Source organism: Prorops nasuta, unplaced genomic scaffold (assembly GCF_024137725.1).
Source record: "Prorops nasuta isolate Cenicafe-Biocafe unplaced genomic scaffold, Cenicafe_Pnas_1.2 PNAS00374, whole genome shotgun sequence".
Classification (NCBI taxonomy): Eukaryota; Metazoa; Arthropoda; class Insecta; order Hymenoptera; family Bethylidae; genus Prorops; species Prorops nasuta.
Window position 1 is genome coordinate 6,588 of NW_027117170.1, and position 23,883 is coordinate 30,470.

Here is a 23,883-nt window from a genome sequence, read left to right on the forward strand (position 1 = left end):
GGTAGGTACGAAGGATATACAGGATTACTTCACCGAATGGGGTGAGTTTTTGCACCAAGCGCACCCTGAAATGCCAAGTTTTTCCAGCATGATTCGCGCGGCGGCAGCCACTTGGAATACTCTCGTCGTCGTAGGGCCGTTCGCCGAGAGATTTTGGTGTCAATGACCGGAAAACACACGCATTCGCAGGAAGACAAGGTCCTTTCTCAGGCTCTTGTCGCGCAACTAGAAGCGTGTCAATGCTTACTAACGACCTGCAGACCCACATCAGTCGCCATGCATTCTCTACTCACGCATTCCCACCAATGATGCTTCAATAAACACTTGGATCTAACGCGATATTTCATCCTGACTTTGGTCAACGCAAACTCATATATATGTCATTTCACGGTAATCGAATTACACTTTAGAGAATCGTATTTCTTTATTTATCTGAAGCTATATTACATAAATCATTTTTATTTCATTCAAAGCAGTATAATTTTTTCAAAATTTAATTTTCATTACCAATTTTTTCTTCTGGAAATTACAACGGTCGTGTTGGTTCAGTTAAATGTATTTAACTTTGAAATTATTATTATTTTAACAATTTAACCTTCAACGACGTGTAAAATCGACTCGTGGTCGTGGCAATTTGGCCAAAAGTGATTGTTACCAGTCTTACCCGTTTTGCAGTTGATGTGTTTTACCGCGAACAGTACAGGTCAGAGCTCATGGTGAATTCTTATTATCACTTTTGTCTCAGAGCCAGCTACACATTATTTATATAACGTTTCGGAGACGTATACTGTAGGAAGTTAAATCGTAAGTTGTAAACCGTTAAAGATAATCATCTTAGAACAATATGAACATTATATTAGAAAAGAGAGATCCGAGATGGATTTTGCTAATCATACACAATTTAAGCTTACCGTCTAAATGAAAGGCTGAATCCGTGATTGGTGGGGAATGCATCTTCTTGGTTACTAATTCTCGAATCGCGATAGTGCAAGTGGTGAGGTGGGTGAGAATTGAAAAAGGGAAGCGAGTCAGTCGATTGAGTGCCAGTGGCAGTGAAAAATGTAAATTCAACAGTGAATAAAAGTTTTGTTTTAAGGAAACTGTGCTACGTCAAATTTATTCCGATTGCAACTTTGAAGTTGTCTCACCTCGAGGAAAAATAAACAAATATAGCATTAGGGAGTAGAAATCACACGTTACATGACATGTTCCTATAACTGATTGAGTATGTATCTATAGAATGCATTTAAATGCTTATAATACCAAGAGTGATCACGTTTAGCAGATTTAGCAGGTCCGTATAGCTGCGCTAACAATATACTCGATATAATCGTTTGAGTATATTATTTTATTGAAAATACAAATTGCCGACTGGATCGAAACTATACATCTGTGGATGACTAAAGAGTTTTTCCAATGAAGCTGCTTTTGGCGTAGAAATCACAGAGGACAACCGAAAAATGAAAAAAAGAATCAACGGTTTACCGTTACGTTCACCCAAGTCGCAGCGTAATTACTGGCGTGGAGGAGCTACTTGCAACCACATAAACGCCATCCTCACTCAAACCGTTCGTTCGTCAAGAGGCACTGGACCCGTTTCTACTGGTCGTTTACTATATACAGCTCTCATTTTCAAGTATTGCTGATCTAGGCCAGCTTTGCAAAAAAAACACTACCCACCTTGAAACTCTTGTAATACACTCTTGTACTCAAAGAGAACCTTTCTCGACTTTTCCGGTCTTTCATCTTTTCATTTAAATATAAACAAAATACATTTCATTTTAAGCACATTTCTGTTAACATTATATCAGTATAAAGTCTCATAGCGATTTACCAGATGAATGTGATAAATGCACGAGAAAAATTTGCATTACGATGATTGATGAGATATATATATATATTGTTACGTTATACTTCATCCTTAATTATCTTGCTGGAAAAGCAACTAGGAATATGCGAAAATTCCCGGAAGATTCGAACTTTTTTCCTGCTTCGGTATTTACGGTAAACATTAATTATCCTGACGAGGATATGTTATCTTCCGAGAAAAAACTAATTTATTACGATTCAAATAAGTTGGAATTATTATTAGAAAAATAAACAAATTAAATAATTACAGCTTAATAAGGAATATATTAAATATACGTCAAGTAGGCAGGCTCGTACGGCTCATTCTGACAAAAATATTTCAGCTAAGCTAGTTAATTCGTTGCTTTCATTTTTTACCCCTGAAAGAGATGCAAAATTTAATGAGTTATTCTACATAGTTTCAAAATACAATGTCTGTGTACTATTATAGTAGAATAACACTCACCAGGAAGATGAACTTGCTTGCGCGCTGGCGGATGCTTGTGCGTAACTGTTGCCGCCACCATGGCTGCCACCACCACCGCCACATCTGCAATTAATACGAAAAATCAGAGACTCGTTTGGAATGTTTCGTCGAATGAAAAATCAAGTATTTTATTGAAAAATACGTACGTAGTGCAAGGTTGTTGCACCGGCTGGCAAGTTGGACAATATCCACCACCTCCACCGTGACCACCCTGACCACCGTATCCTCCATGACCACCATATCCACCATGGCCACCTCCTCCTGGAACAACCACCACAGGTATACCTATATATCCTCCACCTCCTTAAAAAAATAAAAAAAAAATAAAAAAAAAGTTTGAAGCTATCTCCTCGTACAAACAAACGAATGCTTTGATTAAAAAAAATGTAAACCAACCTCCACCATATCCTCCGCCATATCCACCACCTGGATAACCACCGTAACCCCCACCGCCACCTGGATAACCACCATATCCGCCGCCACCGCCATATTTCTTCAAACACTTCAAGCACGGAGCCCTCCTAAAACGAAGCTTCTTCAATTTCTCCGGCTTTTCAGGATTTGGTTTCGTCGCCGCCGTCTCTATCTCTTCTACGTCTCTATTTTCCATTTCTACTTTGACCAAGCTGGTTTCTCCATCGTGATCGATCTTCTTAACCTTGAAACCCTCTCGTTCAAGGTCAGTCGCGATCTCGTCCAGACTGACTGGTTCATCTTCATTGTCCAATTCAACTACGAAGAGAAGCGTAGCTATTGGCTCTGCAAAGTAAAAACAACATTACTTTTTTGCATCAGTGATGTAACCATTGTCATAAAACTCGTGGAGAATCGATTTTTCATCCGTTTGTTTTCCTCTTATTGGTGGACTATGAGGAATCGAAGAAATCTTTGTTAGTCGATGCCATTATTCCATGCTCATCCATAAAAATAATTAGCGACTAATCACTGACCACGAATCGGAACTACGTTCTTCATAATTATGGAAAACAAACTCGATTGTTAATCCTACGTTATTATGTGCTCCAACCGCATATTCTCGATGATCGGTTTAAACTTTTCGATATACAGTAATTACCAGATGTTAAATTTGCATGGGCCCGAAATTTTTAATTAGGAGAGCAAAACCGAATAAATCCATTTTTATATGATAACGTGTATCCAGTAGTGGTGATCGATTCAAATTATTAAAATAAATCCTGCAAACTGTGCAATTTTCATATAAAAACCGAATAATTATGAATTTTATTTATTCAGCTTTGTTTTTAAATTACTCGCTTTACGATGTATTTAAACGATTAATCGACTACCACCAATGATACACATCTTCATAAAAACGTATTTATTCAGTATTGCGGCAAAGCTACTCAATTTATCTTTAAAAAGCGTTACCTGAAATGTCTGGAATCTTCTCAACAACTTCATTCTTCAGCATATCCTCCGAAGATTCGGCGCTAGTGTTTTTCACTGCGTACAAGTTTACCACGTAAACAATGGCGGGTCGTTCGCCCTCTCTTGGCTCTCTTGTCTCTCTTAACTGCTCGGACGATGGGGGTGGAGGTGGTCTAAGTTCTGTTGCAAGAGTTGGTAAGCCATCGTCGGTTGCGACCGCTGTGGTTTGCTCTAAAACGCAAAGAAGGAATAATGTATTAATCAATTTAGGATTGTGTTGGTCTGAAATGTAAAAATAGGAATATTTTCACTCACCATCCTTCGGTTCCAACGGTATGGCAGATACTGCTGTGGCCAGCAATATGGCGGCCAATATTGTGAGAGTCCGCGATGCACCAGCCATCATGGGGGTAGCTGCTGTATCGGAGAAGGCACTGTGCTGGCTGTGATGTGATCTTTCAAAGTTTCCGCTTTTATAGGCATCGATCCTACGCGTGTAGAATCCTTCAGTAATTATATAACTCGCTGAGTAACCAGAAGCCATCTCTCTTGTTCTCACTGCATTACTGCCTCTACTATATACACATAGACGCCACTACCGCGAACATTTTTGGTTTTCCCACGGAAATTCCGGCGGCCGTTGCGTCGGTCAAAACTAGACAAGCTGTTATTTGATTTTTTAATCGCGGATCTAATACACTGTGATTTCACAAATTCAGTATAAATAAGTGGATCATTCGTGTGATTAGTCGAGAATACAGACATGAATCATTTGTGTGTTCTTAAAATAGTACAGTGAGGACATTCTCAAGTCTGGACATAATCTCTCGAGAAAAATAGTTTTTTGCTCTTTTATCAAAACTTTTTCTCCACTGTCGGCTTTCGCGTTCAGCTGTCAGCAGAATATATTTTAGCGCTTCTCTAGTCGAGCGAGAGAACAATGTAGCAAGCTACGAAACTTAAGTAGAGTTTACTTATAGCGCTACTTGTAATTCTAGATCTGAATCATTGTTTATGCTTTGTGCAGCATGGAATAAAGATTTAACTTCATAAATATCATAATAAGACGTCATTTTATACAAAATGGCTTGTAAAGAATATATATTAAAGTCTCATCGCTTTAATTCGCAATGCTATACATGTTTTACAGATTTTAGATCATAAAAATAAATTGTTTATTACGCGGCACTGTTCAATTGTGTGGTCAAATTTTATACTTCCAAGCAGTCATGATGAGTTCGAAAGGATTTTTTGTAGCTAAAGAACTTGCATACAAACATAACACGCATACAGTGTGACGATAGCATTCGTTAGATGAATATGCAGCTTTTCTGGATTTCCCAGGTTATTGTGATCTTTTGATAATCGATTATAACCATCATACATAATTGTTCTATTTTCCACTTATCAAGTAAGCTCGGAGATAAATCGATTTAGCATTTGCATTTTATTATTTGCAATTATGTTGGTACTGACGTAAAAAATTATTTTGTAATATTTTTTATTCAGCAATATACCTTTGCCCCGAAGAGGATGGAATAAAGAAGATAGAACATAAAGGAAACCTTTTTTAATTGATATTGCAGCTTCCACCATTTTTTCTGCACTATATATAATGAATCAATTTATCATATCTCAACATTACGCGAGGGCTGCGATTTAGCACGGCCTCATTCAGAGAAGAGTATTTTTTCTCATCAGTTGCTCCATTCATCTCCGAACAGTACCGTGGCTTGTTTTGGAAATGACCGCTTCACGCCAATTTACCATCGTTTGGATAACTCGAAAAAACGCGACGTTCAAAAAAAAGGGTAAAACCCAAGAAAATAAATGCATCGCAGAGGTTAAAAAATTTCGCAGTATTGGATTTACGCGTTTCTCGTTGAATTTTCAATTAGAGCCTTGAGAGTAAGTGATAAAATCATCAAAGTTAAATGATAATCCTAAAGATAATTTGCTACGACGTGCATGAATTGACTGCACGCTAGAAAATAACCGAAATAACGTCAAATTCCTTTTTGAAGAAAGTCAAGTTAATCGACTATGCAAACATGATTTCATGTGCGCATGCGCGTACCTTCTAAGGTTCGTTGAAGTTTTCTGCGATCCGCGCGGTGCAATTGCCGCTGAGCGTTGTTACGCAGAAAATTGAGATCATTGTTCGCATAATTTAAACCGCATCAAACTGCCGGTAGTGCGATTCATTCTGAGCTACTCTTCCTGTTGACAGTAATGGAATGTTAATCAGCAATAGCCTTGTCTATTGGCGGTAGATCCAATCCGTGGATAATAATCGCGTTTAATGATTATATCACCTGTCTCTGATGCGATCTTACACTCGAATATGATAAAAGTTCAATGAAAAGTACTACTCTATCAATCGACCTGCTTCTTTTACCAGTGAGCAAGATTACCGTATAGCGATCGTATAGCGATACGCACACAGATGCTAAAACTATAATGTAGTGTTTTTTAATAATAGATACTGGATTTGTTTTTCTTATATATACATCTATATACTATCCTTCGTACGTCACCATTAATAATCACTAAGTAAGTTCGATTGGACAGCTTTTTTGCAATTATAATAGTCATTCATCAGTAACGGGTTATCTCCACTCCCTAGCATAATATAATCTTAATGATATTAAGGTGGGATAATTGAAGCTTAATTCTTCATTATTTTGCTGCGGTCAAAAGCTGTTTAAATTGATAGCTTACCTTCCTTTCACGAGATAGATCACGTTTGAAGCCTCAAATGGTCGATTAAACCTGTTGGACTTTAATGAGCCGGGGTTTTCCTCAATCGACTTAGTCATTTCGGGCATTGTTTACTTATCTTGAATTTTATGCTAATTGTTGGTTGGGAAAAATTGCTTGCACGTGTTTGCACTCAGCATCATTATTCGTACTTCTCATCAAACTTGTTATTTACTATTGCTATACGGAAAGTGTACAAAAAAACAGGATTTACAGGATCAAGGTTGAAATACTACATAGATTTAGTGTGAATATATCACGAAATTTAGTTATTACTGGAACAGATTTTAAAGCTTCATAACCTGTCGAGTTTTTATCTTCGAATTGTTGCGTGTGTATCTTATTTGGATAACTTTACCATCCTCAAAACTGATGTTGATAAAGAAGGACACAGCTTCAGATATTGTTCCCTCTAGTCGACAGATGGCTCCACTGTCCTGCTCATTGTTGATTCAAGTTCAATGATTGACCTTCAGGAGATACTCGCTGTTACTTGTCACTAACCTTCACCCATTTCGCGCAGAGCCTGCAGCTACTCGGCGCTATCGTAAAGTACTCATAATTCTCATAATTTCCATTTTACTTTATAATTATAGTACAATTATCGTTTTAATCCAATTATAGATTAATATCGCTTGAATAATTAAATACTCTTATGCTATGGAGTTGCTTTTTTTTCTAAATTTTTAAGTTTTACACTAGGAAATGTTTAAAAAAATATCCTACAACAAAGCTTACTACGCACGACAGCTATCTCCTGGCAAATAAATTTCCTAGAAACGTCCTCGACTGGATAGAAATAATTTAAAAAGACGAAATTGCGTCACGCTTTGATAATTACCATCGTAATTCAATCGTCCACAGTCTTCGCATATTTTATCCAGTGTATTCGCCATGCTTCACTCTTAAGACTGCATGAAATATATCGTACAACTACTAAAATTAGCCGAGTTTTTTTCATTACTGTACAAATTATATATTTACAGAATAAATTAAGAGAGGCGAAGAAATATGAAAATGATTGAGAGTCTATCGTGATGAATGAGTACGATGCGAGTAATACAGCACAACTTAATCTTAAGATTCACCGGAGTATCATTCAAGGTCAAATAAATCAACAACGGTGTCTTCAATGTCCGATATGATGCTCTCGATGGGAGCCTTTTCGTTTCTGCCCTTGGAGCGGGAAGTGTTTCTGTTTCTTATAAATTCTTTGGGTACGTCGTAAAGGTTGCTTTCGTCAGGAAATCTGATATTGGAGACCGAGCCGGAATTAGCCGTTCCCTGAGATGACGCAGCACCGATAGTGTGCGTGTTTACCTGTCCTCTCGAATTTCCTCCTCGGTTCCCAGCTATCGAAGTTCCCAAGGACTGACCATTTCCGCTAGAAGTAGCAGAAATCGTACCAGAATCGAAACTACCTTGCAACGAACCATTGTTGCCTTGGTGAACAGAACCTACTGAACCCTGAGCATGTGCCGCAGCGTTACCCGAAGTCTGCACGTGATTAACGGTGCCGGTTGAGATTGGTCCACGCGATCCTGAACCACTCTGAGACGACGACTGTCCGATGGAAAATCCACCTGGTCTAGAAGAGGAACTGGAGGAGACGGATGCCGCATTGATTTGAAGACCACCGGTTGGCCAATTGTTTTCCCCATTCCATTCATTGGAATTGAAACCCACCTGAGGAACAAAATCATCCCCGACATCAACAGAATCCAATTTGGGACCCTGGCTGTCTACAGTTTCTGAAACCCCTGCAATCATTCGAATTCCAACCTCCAATTTCTTCAGGATGAGGACCATTGCTAGGTCTCCATTTTGAAACGTGTATATACGGCTTGTTATTGTTCCAGTTTGTATTTTGCGCATCGATGTCCAACTCGATCGGTCCCCTTTTCGGGTTTTGTTCATTCCAACTCGATGGCGAATGACTGATCACTAGCATCGGTCTGTTTCTATCCAAGTGAACTATAAACAATTTTCAAAAGCGTTAAGTGTTTGTCGGTTGTTCATTCTGCTTCGCAAATCTTACCAGTCTCCTCGTAACTTGGTTGAATATTGCTCCACATATTTGGTTCTCGTTTAGGATATCTCTCTGGGAAGGAGGGTGCACTAGTTTGGGAAGGTCCAAGCGAAGTTTGCGCATTGGATGATGCATGATGGTTTGCTGCGTTCCCATTGGCGGACGCTGCTCCTTGACCAATACTAAAAGCATTACTGTCAGCTTGCGTATTCGCTCCGAAGATTGGATGGTTTAAGCTAAAGGAATTCGAGTCAGCAGCCGCGAAGCCGTTCAAGCCAGCGGAGAAGGACGATGACTGACTGGAGGCCAGTGATCTGTTAAAAATATTGCAAGGAATGACTATACGTAAAGTAATGCTCAACTCGTTTAATTCGGCGTGTACCACCGGTGGCTCGCACTTACAGTCGATCTAAATAGATCGAGAGACATATGGTAGTGTCTCGACGGCCAATTCTTTTTTTTATAGGCCAAGTCTGTTTTTTATGGGATAAGCTATAGTACACTGTGCAAAATTAATTTGTAGGCATTTCAGCTAAATTCTCTCCGTACTTCTCTGGCCTATGCGACCAACATAAAGATGAAGGGAAAATTGCTGCAGAGGTATGAACCAGAGAGAAGCATGGATTGAAGTTATTGTTGAAATGATCACTGATCAAATTGGCACAGTATACCGCGACGCCAGATGAATGAATGCATGAATTCGACGAAATGAACGTGTTGAATGTATCTATCAATGAGAGAATGAATATTTGTCTACCCTGCAGTATTTCCAAAAGAAGCGGCTGTGGATTGACTGGTGCTTTGCGAGAGACTGATGCCTTCCCGATCAGCTCCGACGCTCAGAGTGTGTGCATTGTTTTGGCCCGCGTTTAAGCTGAAGCTTGCCGTGAATGGTAAGAAGCGAGCTTGCGGAGCTTCGTTTTTCTTGCCAGTCCTTGTTTGTTGTGGCGCCCAGTCAGGCGTAAGCTCGGGTGGTGTGTTCCGTCGTCTCTCGTGCTCTGCCTTGCTCAACTCTATACGTTCGTCTAAATAGCAACAAATCCTCATCAAAATTTCAGAAAAGAATTTAGTTGATGGTACATTTCATATAGGGCTATTCCTGAAGCTCGATTGTTATGACAAACAGTAAAACATTTCACTTTTATACGAGTGAAGTTTCGGAGACTCAACAATAACAGGCTTTTTCTTTCTGGCACGATGTTACAACAACCTAACACTCACAATTTTGACAATCACAAACTTCACACGATAAACTTTAAAATTATCGAAAGGATCCTTCCAAAAACCTCTGACGATTAAATTTGCTTACCTGCCCAGGTCAACCCCAGGATAACGCAAAAAATCACAATACACCTGGCGATTCTTGCCATGTCTGAAACGTTTCTGACGTCTCTGCGATGTCCAACTGCCCTTCTTAATAAGTTAGCTTGACCTTAAGATCCTTATTAATATGCGTAAGAAGAACCATCGGCGTAATACATTCCCGTAAGAATCATTGACCACGATCCGTGATGGATTCGTCATAGGGAAACCCAAAGATTTTTTCCCTCCTCTCATCAAACATCTCTCTCGCTTGGGAGCTTTCGTTTATTTTTCGAGTTTATCGACTTACCTTCAATAGGAATTTAACGAGAGTCAAGGTAAGATAATAATCTTGTCAAAGGATCTTTATGAAGAAAATCCATCGACTCCAGCTCGTTCAACGATATAAGGCCAGTATGCTGTGCGTGTGACGATCGTGACCTTGTGGATTCCCGAAGCGTCGATTGCGACTGGGCTAAGGCTGAAGACTTGTGTAACCAGTATTTGGAACCGACAGTGCATACTAGTATTGGTGTAAGCGCGTCAGACCACGTGTTTGTATTCGAGACAGAGTTCAAAGTGTCTGTCAAAGGGTAATAGGAAAAACCAACGTTTATTGATAATTATTTGTAAAAACATTATATTTTTTTAATAGTTTCATATTTATGTAAAAGCAGCGTTCCGCTTGAATTATAAAATATTTTAAATTGTATACCAATTTACACTGTATATTCGAGTATTAAAGAGTCTTTGCCTCTTTGTCTAATCGCAGCAGTTGAGTTTTTATCGTTCGGATGGTATTATTGATTGATTCTCTTTAGAAGTTTCGAACCCAAGCACGACTGCTGATATCGCGTTATCAGTTGTTGGTTCTGCAGTTTCTGTATTGGTTTTGTCATTTTCCGGATCCTTCGCTTTTTCGCGATCGGCAGTTTTATTGGCTGACTGGTTCGTGTCCTTTTGCCCCTCGTTGATTTTTGCTGGCTCTGCTTGGCTTATCCCTTGCTTTTCATTTTCCAATGCAGCAGGTTTTTCCTCTTTCTCACCTTTTTTTCCTACTTGCGTTTGAGGTTCGCCCTTTTCCTGCTCTTTTCCAATCTTTGGAGGATTCTTCTGCTCAGCTTCCGGCTTTGCAGTTGTTGGTACTGCCAAAGGTTTCTTTTCTTTTGTTTTTGTTGGGTCCATCTTCTTCGTTTCGTTAACTTTCGTAGTTAGTGGAGTTTCGCTGCCGCAAACCTTGCCAGCTGATTTATTTGCTAGAGGTAAGAAAAAATAATTCTTAGAAACAATATACATATGAAAAGAAAAGATCAATTAAGCAAAACCTTCTGTAATTTTTTTCAGAATTTCCAATATCTCTTTCTGAGACTTTTCCAAAGACTCGACCCGAGTTTTAAGCTTCTTTTCTTCATTGTCATTGTCCTCGGTGTCTTTGAACAGGTTGCTAACAGATAGCGAAGAGAATGACGGCAGCGTCCAAGAATGGTGGAAGTGCGACCAATCCCTAATATTCACAACTTTACCACTTCTCTCAGAAATATGCTTCAATTCGTCATCGCCTTTTTTAACGGGACTGCCTGTAATTTAACGCGCAACCAAAATTCAGCAAATACACGTGGTAAGTGAAGAAGTTAGTTTGAAAATAAATACTGTTCAAATAGTAGAAAACGAAATACCTTTGATAGTTAACGCTTGAAAAGTAAGTATAATTGCTAAGGCGAATTTAGCAGTCTTGAACATTTTTTCTTCAACTTTTTCTATAGAAGGCACAATATGTATATTTTTGGATTTTTAAGATCTTACTGAGGGCCTTTCGTTTCAGACCGAGCTTATATACCACTAAGAAGCCCTAAGACTCGAAATTGAGTACCATTAAGGGACTGTGCTATCTCCTAACACATCCGTTCTCGGCCTACACTTAAGCTGTGCACTCCTTCTTAATGCATTGTTTTACCACGCAGTAGTACCGCTTGTCAATATGGTAGATTTCCATGCCTCGCAGCGATAAAGAATTTCTCTGGAATGCTTCAAAGTAGACTATCTTATTTTTCTAAATACATCTTCAAGAGCAACGGCTTCAGGTATACTGAAATTTTATCCTTCGATTTAATCTTACTTTCCTTTGGAATTATACGAACCAGATGTGATAAAATACTTTTCCCTTTATTTTTAATTTACTGCTTCTTTTCTTAGTACTTATAGAACTACTATTGCAGCGATTCATTGATAAGTCCAGAAGACCAGGCGCATTATACATTTTGGACACACAAAGAATACCAAACTGCAGCGAGAGCGTCATACACCAGCTGAATAAATCTCGATGATAATTCTATGTAAAAGGATATTATGAGATCAGGAAAAAAAATGTACTTTTCTCTATAATTATTCGTCATCGCCAATTTTATCCTACACTTATTAATTTTTGTTAGAAACTTTTCTGGTGAAAATAACAATTCTTGGAGGAAAGAAGATAATTATAATGAAATAATTAGTTTGTTGTTGTATGAAAAATGGGATACTCCTTGTTGGCAATTCTCATTTGGCTGTTATTAATAATTAATAAGAAAGAAGGTTTTAACTTTTTCTGAAATATACATATATATTTTATTATGGAAATTTTTATTCGTTGATTTTCAATTGGAGTTGGATTAAAGCGCAAGAGTAATGATAGCTAGAGGAAACCTTGCAGCAAAAGTTCCTGCAGTGAATAATCTTAAAAGATTCCAGACATTGGCGTTGCTGGCTTTTGTTATTTCACTTGATGCAACAACTGTTTAAATACAGAAATAAGAAATTTTCTGGAAATAATGCAATGTGATCTATCCGACCGGCTAATGACGTTACTAATCTTCCGTACATTTTAGAGAACATCATTTTTCTCGTTCTTTCCATTTTCTTATCAGCTTTGTAAAATTACAATCTTTGTCTGACTCATGTCCTGATCAGGGGAAGTATTAAAGTGAGTAATATGTATTGAATGAAAGCATCGTTTTTTACTGATTCCTCTCGTAACTTGATAATACTATAAATTTTGTTTAAAAAAAATCATAAGCTTTGGAATTTTATTCCTCGTTAAAAAAATTCCACTGTGTAGAATTACAAATAATCATTTACTAGAGGCAAAATTAAGCATAGATAATTATTCAAGAAAAATTTTGTGGTCTAAACGAGCGATTATAAAAACCGTTTATGGTCGATATTCGCTGAACAGTTCAGTTCAAGTATCAATTTTATATGGTAAACCAATAATTGTATCAATGAATACACGGGAAGAACGTGATTAGTTTGTTGATACGCCTTCATCTTTCCGTGATGATCAATAACCGTTTGACCAGGATACACGTAGACTAATCGTGGATAAACCATGCTAACACTAACACAATTGTTCAATAATTACACTACGATAAATCCTCTCGAATTATCTGGAAAAAAAATAAGAACGTCTGATCAGCTTGGTAATTTATTTTATTTGACAAAAGTATGAAATGGAAAAAAATTTGTTATTTGCCAACTCGCGTAAAAATAGAAAGTATATTGATTAATAATAAGGAGAGGAAAAAAAAACAAGTCGTTTGAGATAAGCTCGCCATGCTCGTGCATAGACTAGGCAAGATCATTGTCAAGGTCCAAACGATTAAAGAGTCATCACTCACTAGGAAAGAACTGGTCGCAAACGAGTTTCGCCAAAATTTTTAACATTTGATACCTGTACGACTCTTAGCACGTATAGCACATCCAGCGAAAATTAATCGAGTAGCTATTTATAATACAAGAGGTAAAAACTATTTACGCGACGATTGGGGTAATTTTGTATATAAGAGAAGTAAAAAAACACGCTGACTGAACATTGTCGAGCTAAGAGTGACTCTCGTGGATGAATCTGCAATACCTAACTTCAAAATGATGCCACGAATTGTTATTGGTTGAAGGGTGTATTCGAATTCTTACAAAGTTCCGGTGAGTTAAATATCGCGCCGCAAATGTTTTGAGGTACTCCGCAGATACGAGCGAATGCTATATAAGATGATCACCGCACTAAGTGAGTCAGTCATTCTCTTGCGATCTGCGCCAACAACACGATCAAAATAGTTTCACGCGGTCTTTAGTGGTGATAGTAAACAGCGAATTGACACAAAGGAAACGTTCGATTTTCTCGTTAATCATTGTATTGATGAAGCAATTTAACTGGACGATGGATATGAAAATTTGTGCTTTGGTCATCCTTGCGCTTGTTGCCAGTTCCGGGGCTTCGACATTTGCATCGCAATCAGGTGAGTGATGTGTATACACTAAATTATAGGAGTAGAACTTTCAAGGATACCATGACGTAGGCACGTAGTTCACTAACACACCGCAAGGTCATCGAACCTTGTCTCTTTCTTCCTTTTCAAATTGTATTGTACATATTATATAGCAACTTATTTTCAAGTGTACTCTCTGTCATATACTAACCTATTTGTCAAATATACGTAGTTCTGTTCGTTATTAACGAGTAGCGTTACTATACCGTAGTTCCTCTCTATGCTTTCACGTACTAATTCAAGGATTAGGTTAAAGGGTTACATATTTTTATACATAACCTATTATCAACTTCAGTGTTACTCGTGTGCAAACAACAATAGTACTCGAATTACTTGAGATCCTTTCGTTGGCTTTGAATACACTCGAATCATCCAGAAAAAACAACAATGAAAATAGGTACTTGTTATTAGCAAGTACAGAGAAAAAAAAATAAACGCAACAATAACTTACATAACCCTAGCAATTTTAGTTGAGAATTGCCAGAGAAGAATGGGAATTCCAGAACCGGTATAAATCTCTTATTCTCGTTAACGGCGGAATTTTAAATAGCAAAGAATAACAAGTTTCGAAAGAGAATATTACTTCCTTGAATAAAAAGTATAAATTTTTCCATCTCAGCATAGATAAATTTTATTTCTGCGTTAAATGTAGTCTACTATTTATTCTATAATCTGGTTGTAATTGGCACACACTTGCAGCGAATCATGCCTTGAAAGTGATCCATGGTAATTAAACACTGATTAATAAAACTGTATTTAGCATTTGCATGACTCCTGTAAACATCCGTAAACTTATTAAAAGGAGAGGAAGGACTTTTTCTGATTTCTTACCAAAGAATGAGGAATGTTGTTGCATGCAAAGTATTATTAAGCTGTGTAGATACGTTAGTATAGCTCGATACTGATTAATCATTGCTAACTAGTGTATAGTTGAGAGCGGCAGCTTTTAACAATGCTGTAGTACCGTTTAATTTTGCGTTATACGTCTATACAAATATTAACACGCGTGCATACAATGCGTGAAAAAAATACGTAATATCTGTTCCACAGTTTACAAACCATGACCCAATTTCACACAAACCTTGACCCGCGTATAGCGATACTTTCTTCACATTTCATTTCATTTTCCTCGGTGGTAAAATTTGCACTGGTTATAATATTTTAACATGAGAGACTTTTCAAAATTTAAGCAAAACACGGTGGTATCTGATAAAAAATAATAAATTGTAAAAAGTATAGCGCTAATTATAAGGAACACGAGTCTTGATCAATAATAAAAGTCCAAAAATATGATAACGAAGAAATTATCGCTAGAATGTGCGTGTGCAAGCATTCTTTACCAGCGAAACTGTCTCAACGGGGAAAGCATTTGCGATACGCAGCGTGTGTACATGACATATCGGATCAACGTGAAATTCGATTTTTCCCTTTCGTCACGTATCGTGCAATCAAAATATTTACTTTCCATCACGTTTCGAACGTAACAAAATTCCATTGTATATTTGTGTAATATAGATTGTTTAATTAATAGAAAATAACTAACGTGATAGTATCGAGACATGAAAATATATCACACATAACAATTTTACATTAGTATGGTGAAGGACCTGTAGAAGCATGCAAGGCTAATGCACGACTTGGATGAAGAAGAATATGTCTGGATGGGTCACAATGGAAGATTTGCACCTGCAAAAGCTCTCATAACAAGTTTGCAATACTTAACAAAAATAATAATAATCATCTATCTTCTTCTGTTTTCATTTCTCTTGGCTGAAACGCTGCTTGATAGAATTGGGAACTGACCAATCAGAAGAAATACTCATACCTGTTGATACAAGCCAAACTGGACAATTTCCCATCGATAGAAGAAAGCGAGATGCTAAAGATGGGACTACGACGACCGAATCTCCAACGACCACAGAGTCGACCACTCTATCACCTAAAACAACTGAGAGTGCGACTGAGCCATCTGATACAACAACCACAGAAGTAACAACCCAATCAAGTACCGAATCAACAACAGTTAACTCCAGAAAACCAGATCCAATAGCTTCCTCGGAAGCCTTGCCTACCTCAGGGAAGCCTTCTAGAAGCACACCTGACCTTGACAGGAAGTCAGCTTCCGGAGCACCAGGATCCATAGCTGGATCCACTCCTGAATCTGCACCCAGTGGTACACCAGGAGTAGGTTCCTTCCCAAGTTATGGATCAAATCCAAGCAATTTTCCTGGATCGTATCAAGGAGCAAATTCGCCTGGATCGTATAATGCTCCTTATAATCCTTTTAATAATCCATATGGTTCAAACTCCTTTGCGAGCCCTTACGATAATCCCTATGGAAGCCTCTATAACCCCAACTCGTTTTCATCCAATCCTTATGGGAGCTCCTTCCCTAATCCTCTATCTGGATTTGGTAATCAACCGAGTTATCCAGGCTTTGGAGGACCTTCCATTAATTCCAGATTTGGCGATCCATCCAATACACCCAATTCTGGTTCTTCGAATTTCAACATTATTCCAGGATCCAACCCAAATTTTGGTGGTTGGACCAGTACCAGTAATGGTCCATCATCTTCGTCAGCATCAGCTGGTAGCTATGCGAGCTCTGTTCCGATAAAGCCAATCAGTCCCGGAAAACCATCGAACGCTGGCAAACCTAATCTTGGAAAACCAACTGATAAGAATCCAAATGGAGTAGCACCAGAGTTGGACTCACGTTTTGGACCAGAGGATAATTCCCATTCGAACAATATGCCTAATCAGAGTCCTTCGAAACCATCTGGTGCTCCTTCCAACTCGTATGATCCTTATAATTCCTACAATCCTTACAATTCGTACAGGCCTTTTAATACTCCGTACAATCCTCATAATCAGTATCCAACGTCCAATCAAGGATCATTTGGTAATTACAATCCAAGCCCTTATCCAAATTACCAGTCGCAAAGTGGATTTGGATTTCCTTCTCCTAATAGTATTCCTGGAGCCTCTTATGGATCACAGTCTGGGCCCAATCATGGCTCCACTCATAGTGTTTCGGTAGGAAATGGATTTGCTAGTGCCAGTGCTTCGGCCGGATCTTCAGGAGTACCAAATATAGGTACCAGAGGACAATTTTCCGATTCCTCTGTTACTCCAGGAAATACCGGAAGTCAAGGAAATTTCGCGAACGCTGGAAGCGCTCCTAACGGAGCAGGTATAGTTATAAACTAGCCAAGAAAACTTTAACCTTGAGATTCCTAATACTCTGCAAAATTTTCAACCCTCGATCATTTGGCGTACTAAATTAATTATATGTATATGTAAATGTATGTTCAACTTTTACATTGGTTACATTTATGACGCTTGCTCGAGGATGTTGTCTTGCAACGTGAATTGACGATAAATTTAGGAGTGCGCAATAAAAATAATATTGTTGCAAATGCAGCAACATCTTCGAACAAACACAAGACGAAAGCGTTTGATTGGATCACAGTCTTTTCTCTCGTATACCACAGCTGTGGGAGATTTTGTTAATGTGTAGTACATTATCTATATTATTATTGATTTATCTTTCAATCGGATGATACGTGGTGGGAGAATCGTAAAATTCTTCTTATTTAATGACAGACTATGCGCGCATCGAAGTAATGCAGCTGCAGCATCAAAACGAACAACTCGTATGGTAGTTTTATGCAAAAATTAATTTCAATAATTGGTATTAGCGGTATCACAGATTTTAAAAGTTACAATCACTGGTATATATATGAAATAAAGTTTAATATTATTGTTACAAACTTAAAGACTAACAAGATTGATTGAAATTTTGCAGGTTCTGGATCATACGCTAGTACAGGTGGAGGATCGTTTTCTGGAGGATTTCCATTCAGCAATGATTTTGGCTCACCTTTAGATGTTCAAAGCATGATGGAAGAAAACTTTAGACGTATCCAAGCTCACCATAATTCCATCGCGGCAGAAATAGCTGCACAAAACAAAGCGTAAGTAATTTTTTAAATTTGCAACTTATGTTAGAGCTTAACAGAACAAAAATCATCTTCTCTCTTTTGTTTCTGCTGGTGATGGTTATTTTGCTTCTTCTCTTCCAGCTAGCAAGAAGAGCGTTTATAGACAATTTTTAAAGTTTTACACAACGAAAATAAGAAAGAATTCTTAGAAATTTTTAAAAATATTGCATGTTTAGAAAGAACTCGTTTCTCGTCTGATAAAACAGAACTCCAAAACTGCTAGCTAATTTTACACGCTTTTTGGAGATAGGGTGAAGCTCGATGTTTTTCTTTGCAGCTTTTATAACAATTCTGGGAAAATAATAATAAGGAAATTCATGCGCGAGCCCAGTTGTAGCTTGGAATGTTGAATTCTCCAGCAATAGTGGATGCTTTTAGAAATATAATCGGGTTATACGTACAACTGTTTATAGTGGCGGATAATTACTTCACGATTTCAATACTCACGATTCCTAACCTCACCTCGCTAAATAGCATATGATTGCGATAGAAGACAATTATTAATTGATGCTAAATTTGTATTTTGGTAAAAGAATTCAGGACCAAATTTTCCGTAGTGCTGGCAACGGAGGTAACGTAGCTGTTTCTAGCATTAATCTGGGACCTGATGGTGGCTACCAGAGTGGATTTATTAGTCCTGTAAGTATTCAGTAATAATAATAATAGTAATGCTCAAATAATGCTTATTTAACGTTGTAAAGTTGTTAGTAAATAAATCTTAAATTGTTCTTTTCTTTAAAAACACAGGCGTCTCCAGGAATCGAATCGAGATTTGGGGAAGATATCGGTCCCCTCTCCGGAGGCGGTACTCATGGAGTGTTTTCAAGCTCTAGCTCGACAAGCTTCATTGGTCCAGATGGAAAAGAAGTTTCTCACAAACAGGCTACCACTGGTGTTAATGACAACGGAAAAGTCACTTTCCGCACCGTTCGCGATTAATCCTCAAGCCACTTATGTATTTTGATAACAGCTTTGTCAATTCTTTATTTCTCAGTAAATCGTAGCTTTGACGGGATAAAGGCTGCTTTACAAACTCAGGGTTATCAAAAGCCTCTTTTTTATAATATTATACTCAAATGAGCTCGATTAAGTTCGTAAGATATACGGAAATACTCAATCCGTAACAATAAGGAAATTGTATACACTTTATAAAACAACTGCATTAAAAAAATCTCTTACAACTTTTTCCTATAGTAAATGTAGCTATATCGTTAGTTTTTATAATTCAATGACGCATCGATAAAATTAAAAAATTTTATTCCTTTTTTCCTTTCTTATACGATCACACGCGTATCCGTGCCTTATACTTTTAATGATTTCTTTTTTAAGGTAACATAGATTGTTGTACTTACCGTATAATTCGTTATTGTGAAATACAAACACTATGCTGCCGTAAGATTTTTGTCAAACTATGTATTTATTTATTTATTAGTTCCATTATTTTAATAGTAGAAATAAATAAACGATTGTTAATACCATAAGTCATTTTAATGAACATTGTTCAGAATGTATCTTATCTGAGTCGATAATTAAAAGTTAATTACGATGTTTCTTTATCGTTAGTCGTAGTTTTACTAAGAGGTGGCTCGATTTTATCATCCACGTTTGTTTTGTCCGGGAGATTCATTCCTTGACCTTGATATTCAGGGTCGATTCTTTGATAATGGTAATAAGATGGTGGTCTCTGGAAAGTTCTGTGTCCGTAGTAAAATCTTCGTTCGTGAGGTTCTGGACGGTGCGTTTGGATCTATAATATGAAAAATTGAATACGTTTGTTAGTCGGATGATGGATCCTTTGGAAGAGAACAATTCTCACCTGTGGTAAGTTATCATAAAGCACGTGTGGAACGTAACTCAAAGGAAAATATTGTGGAGGTTCTTGACGATTTCTGCCGTTACCTCGAACTCCGTCGATAATTGGGATCTCTTCCACGTCCAGAGTCTTAATTCTTGTTATGATGCTAAGACGAACGTCGGTTACGATGTTACCTATCCCATCTGATTTTGACACTACAGAAATATTACATACGCTATTTTTGCATACCATGTTATTCCTATTAATTCTACTCTCCGTCTCCGAATCTGTCTCGTTGCCATTAACTATTATTTGAATATTATTGATAACGTTTGGCACCCTCGAGTCTAGCTGAAAATTATTAAAATATACATTAAACGCAGCCTTATTATCACTCACGATATAATCCAATGTCAAGAAAAACCCAAATATAATTGATGTTAAATCAAAGCTTGTCCAATACTACAACGAGACTGCAGTAAATTACGCTCGTATCGTTAAGATAAATGAATTTTAGATGACAGCTGAACATGGTTGATCCCAGAGCGCCGGAACAATACCGAATTTACACCGTGTCGGTATTTACGATGGTTCTTTGGAACTCTCTATAAAATTATAACGAGCAATTTTACGAGCACCTTCGTCAAATCTAGTCTAAGCGGTCCTCCGTACTGCAGTGTGCAGAGATGTTTCTTTCCGTTTCTGACAGGGCAGTAAATTAAAAAGTGCTGCACTTTAACACGACTTTTAAGCTTTGTTAAAGTCTACGGTCGACTACTCTAATGATCCGAAAATAATAAAATGGTCAAACAAGTATGATTCAAAATCAATGATTAATAGGACGGACTAAGTTAGAATTGATTTTTTAACTAAAATTCTCTGAGAAATATATAACTTACACCAGTTAAATTATTTCTTCTCCTTTTAACGGGGTCTGATTTGGCAAAAGCAGAGGTGATGGGTCTCCATGCTACAGGTTTAGGTTGGTGCTTATTGCCAACGTTCACGTTAGCTCTCAGTGGTGCCGCACCTTTATTCAGGTCCAGGACCGCTTTAAGGTTAGGTGCACTGGTTGTAGTCGATTTATCATCGTCCGAGTCCAGATCAATCTGAGACGAGACATCAGAGCCAATTGCTGATGCCTGCACAACAACCATCAGCATCAGCCACGAGATAGCAAGATGCAAGATAATATTGGGCTTAAGAATGTACGCCATGCTTGTGAGGTTCAGATGAGACACTGACTTTTCGTAAGGAATTTACAATACTGTCATAGACATGTAACAGATTTCTGGAAGGGATGGACAGTCACGTATAATACTGTAATAGTAATAATACTAATAACAATTGGCAACTGTGGAAAATCGTTGTGGCCTCCGGAGATCTTACGTGGGGATAAAGAAAAAGAGGACTCTCGTGCAGAGACAATCCGGAGGACATCGCTTGATCGTCTTAATTACTTCCTCGAGGAGCACTTCCAACAATAATAAATAATTGCAGCCTTTTATTTCACGGATGCAACGAAATTACGTGTAGAATAAAACGTTCTTTATTCGATAATATTTTAAGAATTTTAAATTCTAACTGAAATTGCACATGTTTGATTTCTCTAACTTAATTTGTTTGTAGCTCTTAACTCGGATGAAAGTTCAATTGGTTTCGCACTGTTCAGTTTTAGGCGACAAACTAATTTAACTTGATTTATAAAGTTATATCATACCTATATGCGAAATACATACTGAGTTAACGAGTAAATATGATTTGTGAAGTAATAATAGGAACAAAGCGTGAAAAATACTCGTGAACTTTGTGGTACATCGTACGTGTCATCGAGGGTATAAGTATATATAGGGAGGGGGGGGGGGGGGGTGACTGCTATAATATGCACCCCAACGCCTCGTCATTGCAGTTTATACATAGTGGCCAAAGCAATTTTAAAGCCAGTACTACCCTCCTAACGCTTAACTAAAGCTCTCCGCAAACAGAGGGTCATTCAAGCTCATTGAAATTCATTAAAATTCCCTGCTGCATGACGCCTTTTCATCAGTCAATACGCATATATGTATACCTCTGGTACATATTGTACTTTTATTTCATACTTTAATCATGTTAAATATGATTTGTATTCGAGGCGTCCAATCAATTATCACATAGAGACTATTCTCCCATATAATGTATTCTTATTATCAAATAAAGCCTGAAAACATGGAGAGCACAATATTCAGTTTAATAATTGATCGAGTCATATATATATACTAATTGATTTAAGGGCACTCATGTTTAATTCAATGAATACGATAATATCTGGCGCGTTCTTCAAGTTCCCAAAGATAACAGGAAACGATGACTCGTCATATTGAAATGAAAAGTTCCATATTCTCTTGTATACATTAAATATTATATTTATAACAACCTTGATGAGCATCTAAGCAAGAATTATATGTTGGAATGCATGCAACTGCAATTGTGTGACTACATAGAAGCTTATGTTATCACGCATGTGTCTCGGGATAATCTAAAAAGTTTAGCATAGTCAAATCAATATGCTCTACCAAAATAGATATTCTTTGAGTATTTTTTCGAAATTCGTATGAAAATCAAGATGGCTTAAAAAAGATAATAGTTTTTCCCAACACAATGTTGCGAGGGGACAAACTAGCAGTAACTCACATTCACGCAATTAAACTTTATCCGGTTATGGTGTATTCTCTTGCTTGTACCTATACGTAGTATACACTATACCTACCTACTTCCTGTTTCCCAGGAACGTCTTACCTCTCTTTTAGTTGGATCCATTCACAGTTGATTGAGCGTGAAGAGACGAGCGCCTAATGTACCGAATCACATCTAAACTGCTATTATTGGTGAATTGTGGTTAATGCGTTATGTCCACAGATATCTTTTACCTTCCAACATATGGCACTATTCTTTCTGGTTAAATGTACAGTTGAGAAAGCAAAAGTTTCCTATGCGTAAATATTCCCTTCAGTTTTCTAGTCGTCCATTTTCTGTTCCACCTTTGTTACACTCACCTGTACACATAGTTTTATTTAATAATAATTCATGAGTTCTTTAAATACAGAACAAAAACATGGTTGGAAAAGTTGTGGGGTTACAATTGTATGGGGAACAATTGATGTTCTCGACTGTACCGTATGTATACGAAACCCAAGCAACGGAATGTTTCAAATAAATTAAGGTTCTTTAGCTTTAAATTACACGTAGTAAACTTACGAATTAAATATTTACGGCGGGTTCGTAGAACGTAATAGTTATCAATTATAAGAATTACAATTTAATAAAGTTTAAAAGAGGAGATCCTGTTCTGTAACTGCAACTTAAGGAGTTTGATGTATCCTATTACGGACACATGAGAAATACACAGATACCAGTAGACTCATTTGTCATTCTAAACAAGACGTCAGCTTGGTGCCATTAATTATGTCACACGAAACTCCTGCGCCATGTACGAACTACAAGATTCGCCTGTCTCGCGACTTATCTTTTAATTTGACGGATTATTTCCAAGAAGGCTGAAGCTCTTTTACAAACATATTATTTTATCTCCTTTTTTGTTGTGTGTGTCATCTTAGACTCCTCCCCATCCCCGAATAGTACATTCAAACAGCGAAAACCTACAGTGAAATTTGATTTTCTTTGAGAAGGAATAAAAAATTGCAGAAATAATTTGTGCGCAATGCTATATAATTTATTTTTATAATTTCAATGTTTGCAGTTTGTACAATAAGTAGCAATTCTTATATAGATTCCTGCATTATGTACATAAGGATTTTATGATTTAAGTGTGTTAATTTGTACTCTTAAAAACTAAAAAATATTTATACTTTGTCGTAATTAATGTATAAAAATACAAAAAGAAAATTGGCACACTCGAAACACTTATACGTTAAGCTAAGCAGGATTATATATATTTATATATATATATATATCACATATTTCAGATTTGA

The 23,883-nt window shown here is 37.4% G+C and overlaps 5 protein-coding genes and 1 long non-coding RNA gene across 9 annotated transcripts; 2 read left to right on the forward strand and 4 right to left on the reverse strand.

The window, feature by feature from the left end:
- Nucleotides 1–2,056: 2,056 nt before the first annotated feature.
- LOC136785467 (uncharacterized) lies at nt 2,057–4,283 on the reverse strand. 2 transcript variants are annotated; one of them, XM_066746513.1, is made up of 6 exons: nt 4,040–4,283; nt 3,725–3,955; nt 2,732–3,094; nt 2,482–2,596; nt 2,315–2,398; nt 2,057–2,228 (listed from the first exon to the last, which is right to left on the reverse strand). In XM_066746513.1, the coding sequence occupies exons 1-6, from the start codon at nt 4,266–4,268 to the stop codon at nt 2,216–2,218; spliced, it is 1,035 nt and encodes a 344-aa protein (XP_066602610.1). In that variant the 5' UTR covers nt 4,269–4,283; the 3' UTR covers nt 2,057–2,215. The 2 variants fall into 2 exon arrangements, with proteins under 2 accessions (XP_066602610.1, XP_066602609.1); XM_066746512.1 differs by having other exon boundaries at nt 2,482–2,638.
- A 2,867-nt stretch (nt 4,284–7,150) lies between these two features.
- On the reverse strand, nt 7,151–9,884 carry LOC136785468 (sericin 1-like). The gene is made up of 5 exons (XM_066746514.1): nt 9,823–9,884; nt 9,271–9,538; nt 8,523–8,827; nt 8,345–8,458; nt 7,151–8,313 (listed from the first exon to the last, which is right to left on the reverse strand). The coding sequence occupies exons 1-5, from the start codon at nt 9,881–9,883 to the stop codon at nt 7,580–7,582; spliced, it is 1,482 nt and encodes a 493-aa protein (XP_066602611.1). The 5' UTR covers nt 9,884; the 3' UTR covers nt 7,151–7,579.
- A 442-nt stretch (nt 9,885–10,326) lies between these two features.
- LOC136785461 (cilia- and flagella-associated protein 251-like) lies at nt 10,327–11,249 on the reverse strand. Its single transcript, XM_066746505.1, has 2 exons — nt 11,141–11,249; nt 10,327–11,071 (listed from the first exon to the last, which is right to left on the reverse strand). Exon 2 carries the CDS (start codon nt 10,998–11,000, stop codon nt 10,599–10,601), a length of 402 nt encoding a protein of 133 aa, XP_066602602.1. The 5' UTR covers nt 11,001–11,071; nt 11,141–11,249; the 3' UTR covers nt 10,327–10,598.
- On the forward strand, nt 11,006–12,767 carry LOC136785463 (uncharacterized). The gene is made up of 4 exons (XR_010824661.1): nt 11,006–11,077; nt 11,160–11,433; nt 11,638–11,896; nt 12,032–12,767. It is a non-coding gene; the product is annotated as an uncharacterized lncRNA (long non-coding RNA).
- Nucleotides 12,768–13,852: 1,085 nt separating this feature from the next.
- Nucleotides 13,853–19,671, forward strand: LOC136785465 (uncharacterized). Of its 2 annotated transcripts, none has more exons than XM_066746507.1 (5): nt 13,853–14,086; nt 15,906–17,309; nt 17,925–18,093; nt 18,654–18,759; nt 18,868–19,671. In XM_066746507.1, the coding sequence occupies exons 1-5, from the start codon at nt 13,987–13,989 to the stop codon at nt 19,057–19,059; spliced, it is 1,971 nt and encodes a 656-aa protein (XP_066602604.1). In that variant the 5' UTR covers nt 13,853–13,986; the 3' UTR covers nt 19,060–19,671. The 2 variants fall into 2 exon arrangements, with proteins under 2 accessions (XP_066602604.1, XP_066602606.1); XM_066746509.1 differs by having other exon boundaries at nt 18,678–18,759.
- On the reverse strand, nt 19,653–21,414 carry LOC136785466 (uncharacterized). 2 transcript variants are annotated; one of them, XM_066746511.1, is made up of 4 exons: nt 21,305–21,348; nt 20,815–21,206; nt 19,937–20,266; nt 19,653–19,867 (listed from the first exon to the last, which is right to left on the reverse strand). In XM_066746511.1, the coding sequence occupies exons 2-4, from the start codon at nt 21,130–21,132 to the stop codon at nt 19,661–19,663; spliced, it is 855 nt and encodes a 284-aa protein (XP_066602608.1). In that variant the 5' UTR covers nt 21,133–21,206; nt 21,305–21,348; the 3' UTR covers nt 19,653–19,660. The 2 variants fall into 2 exon arrangements, with proteins under 2 accessions (XP_066602608.1, XP_066602607.1); XM_066746510.1 differs by having other exon boundaries at nt 20,815–21,414.
- Between the last annotated feature and the right edge of the window lie 2,469 nt (nt 21,415–23,883).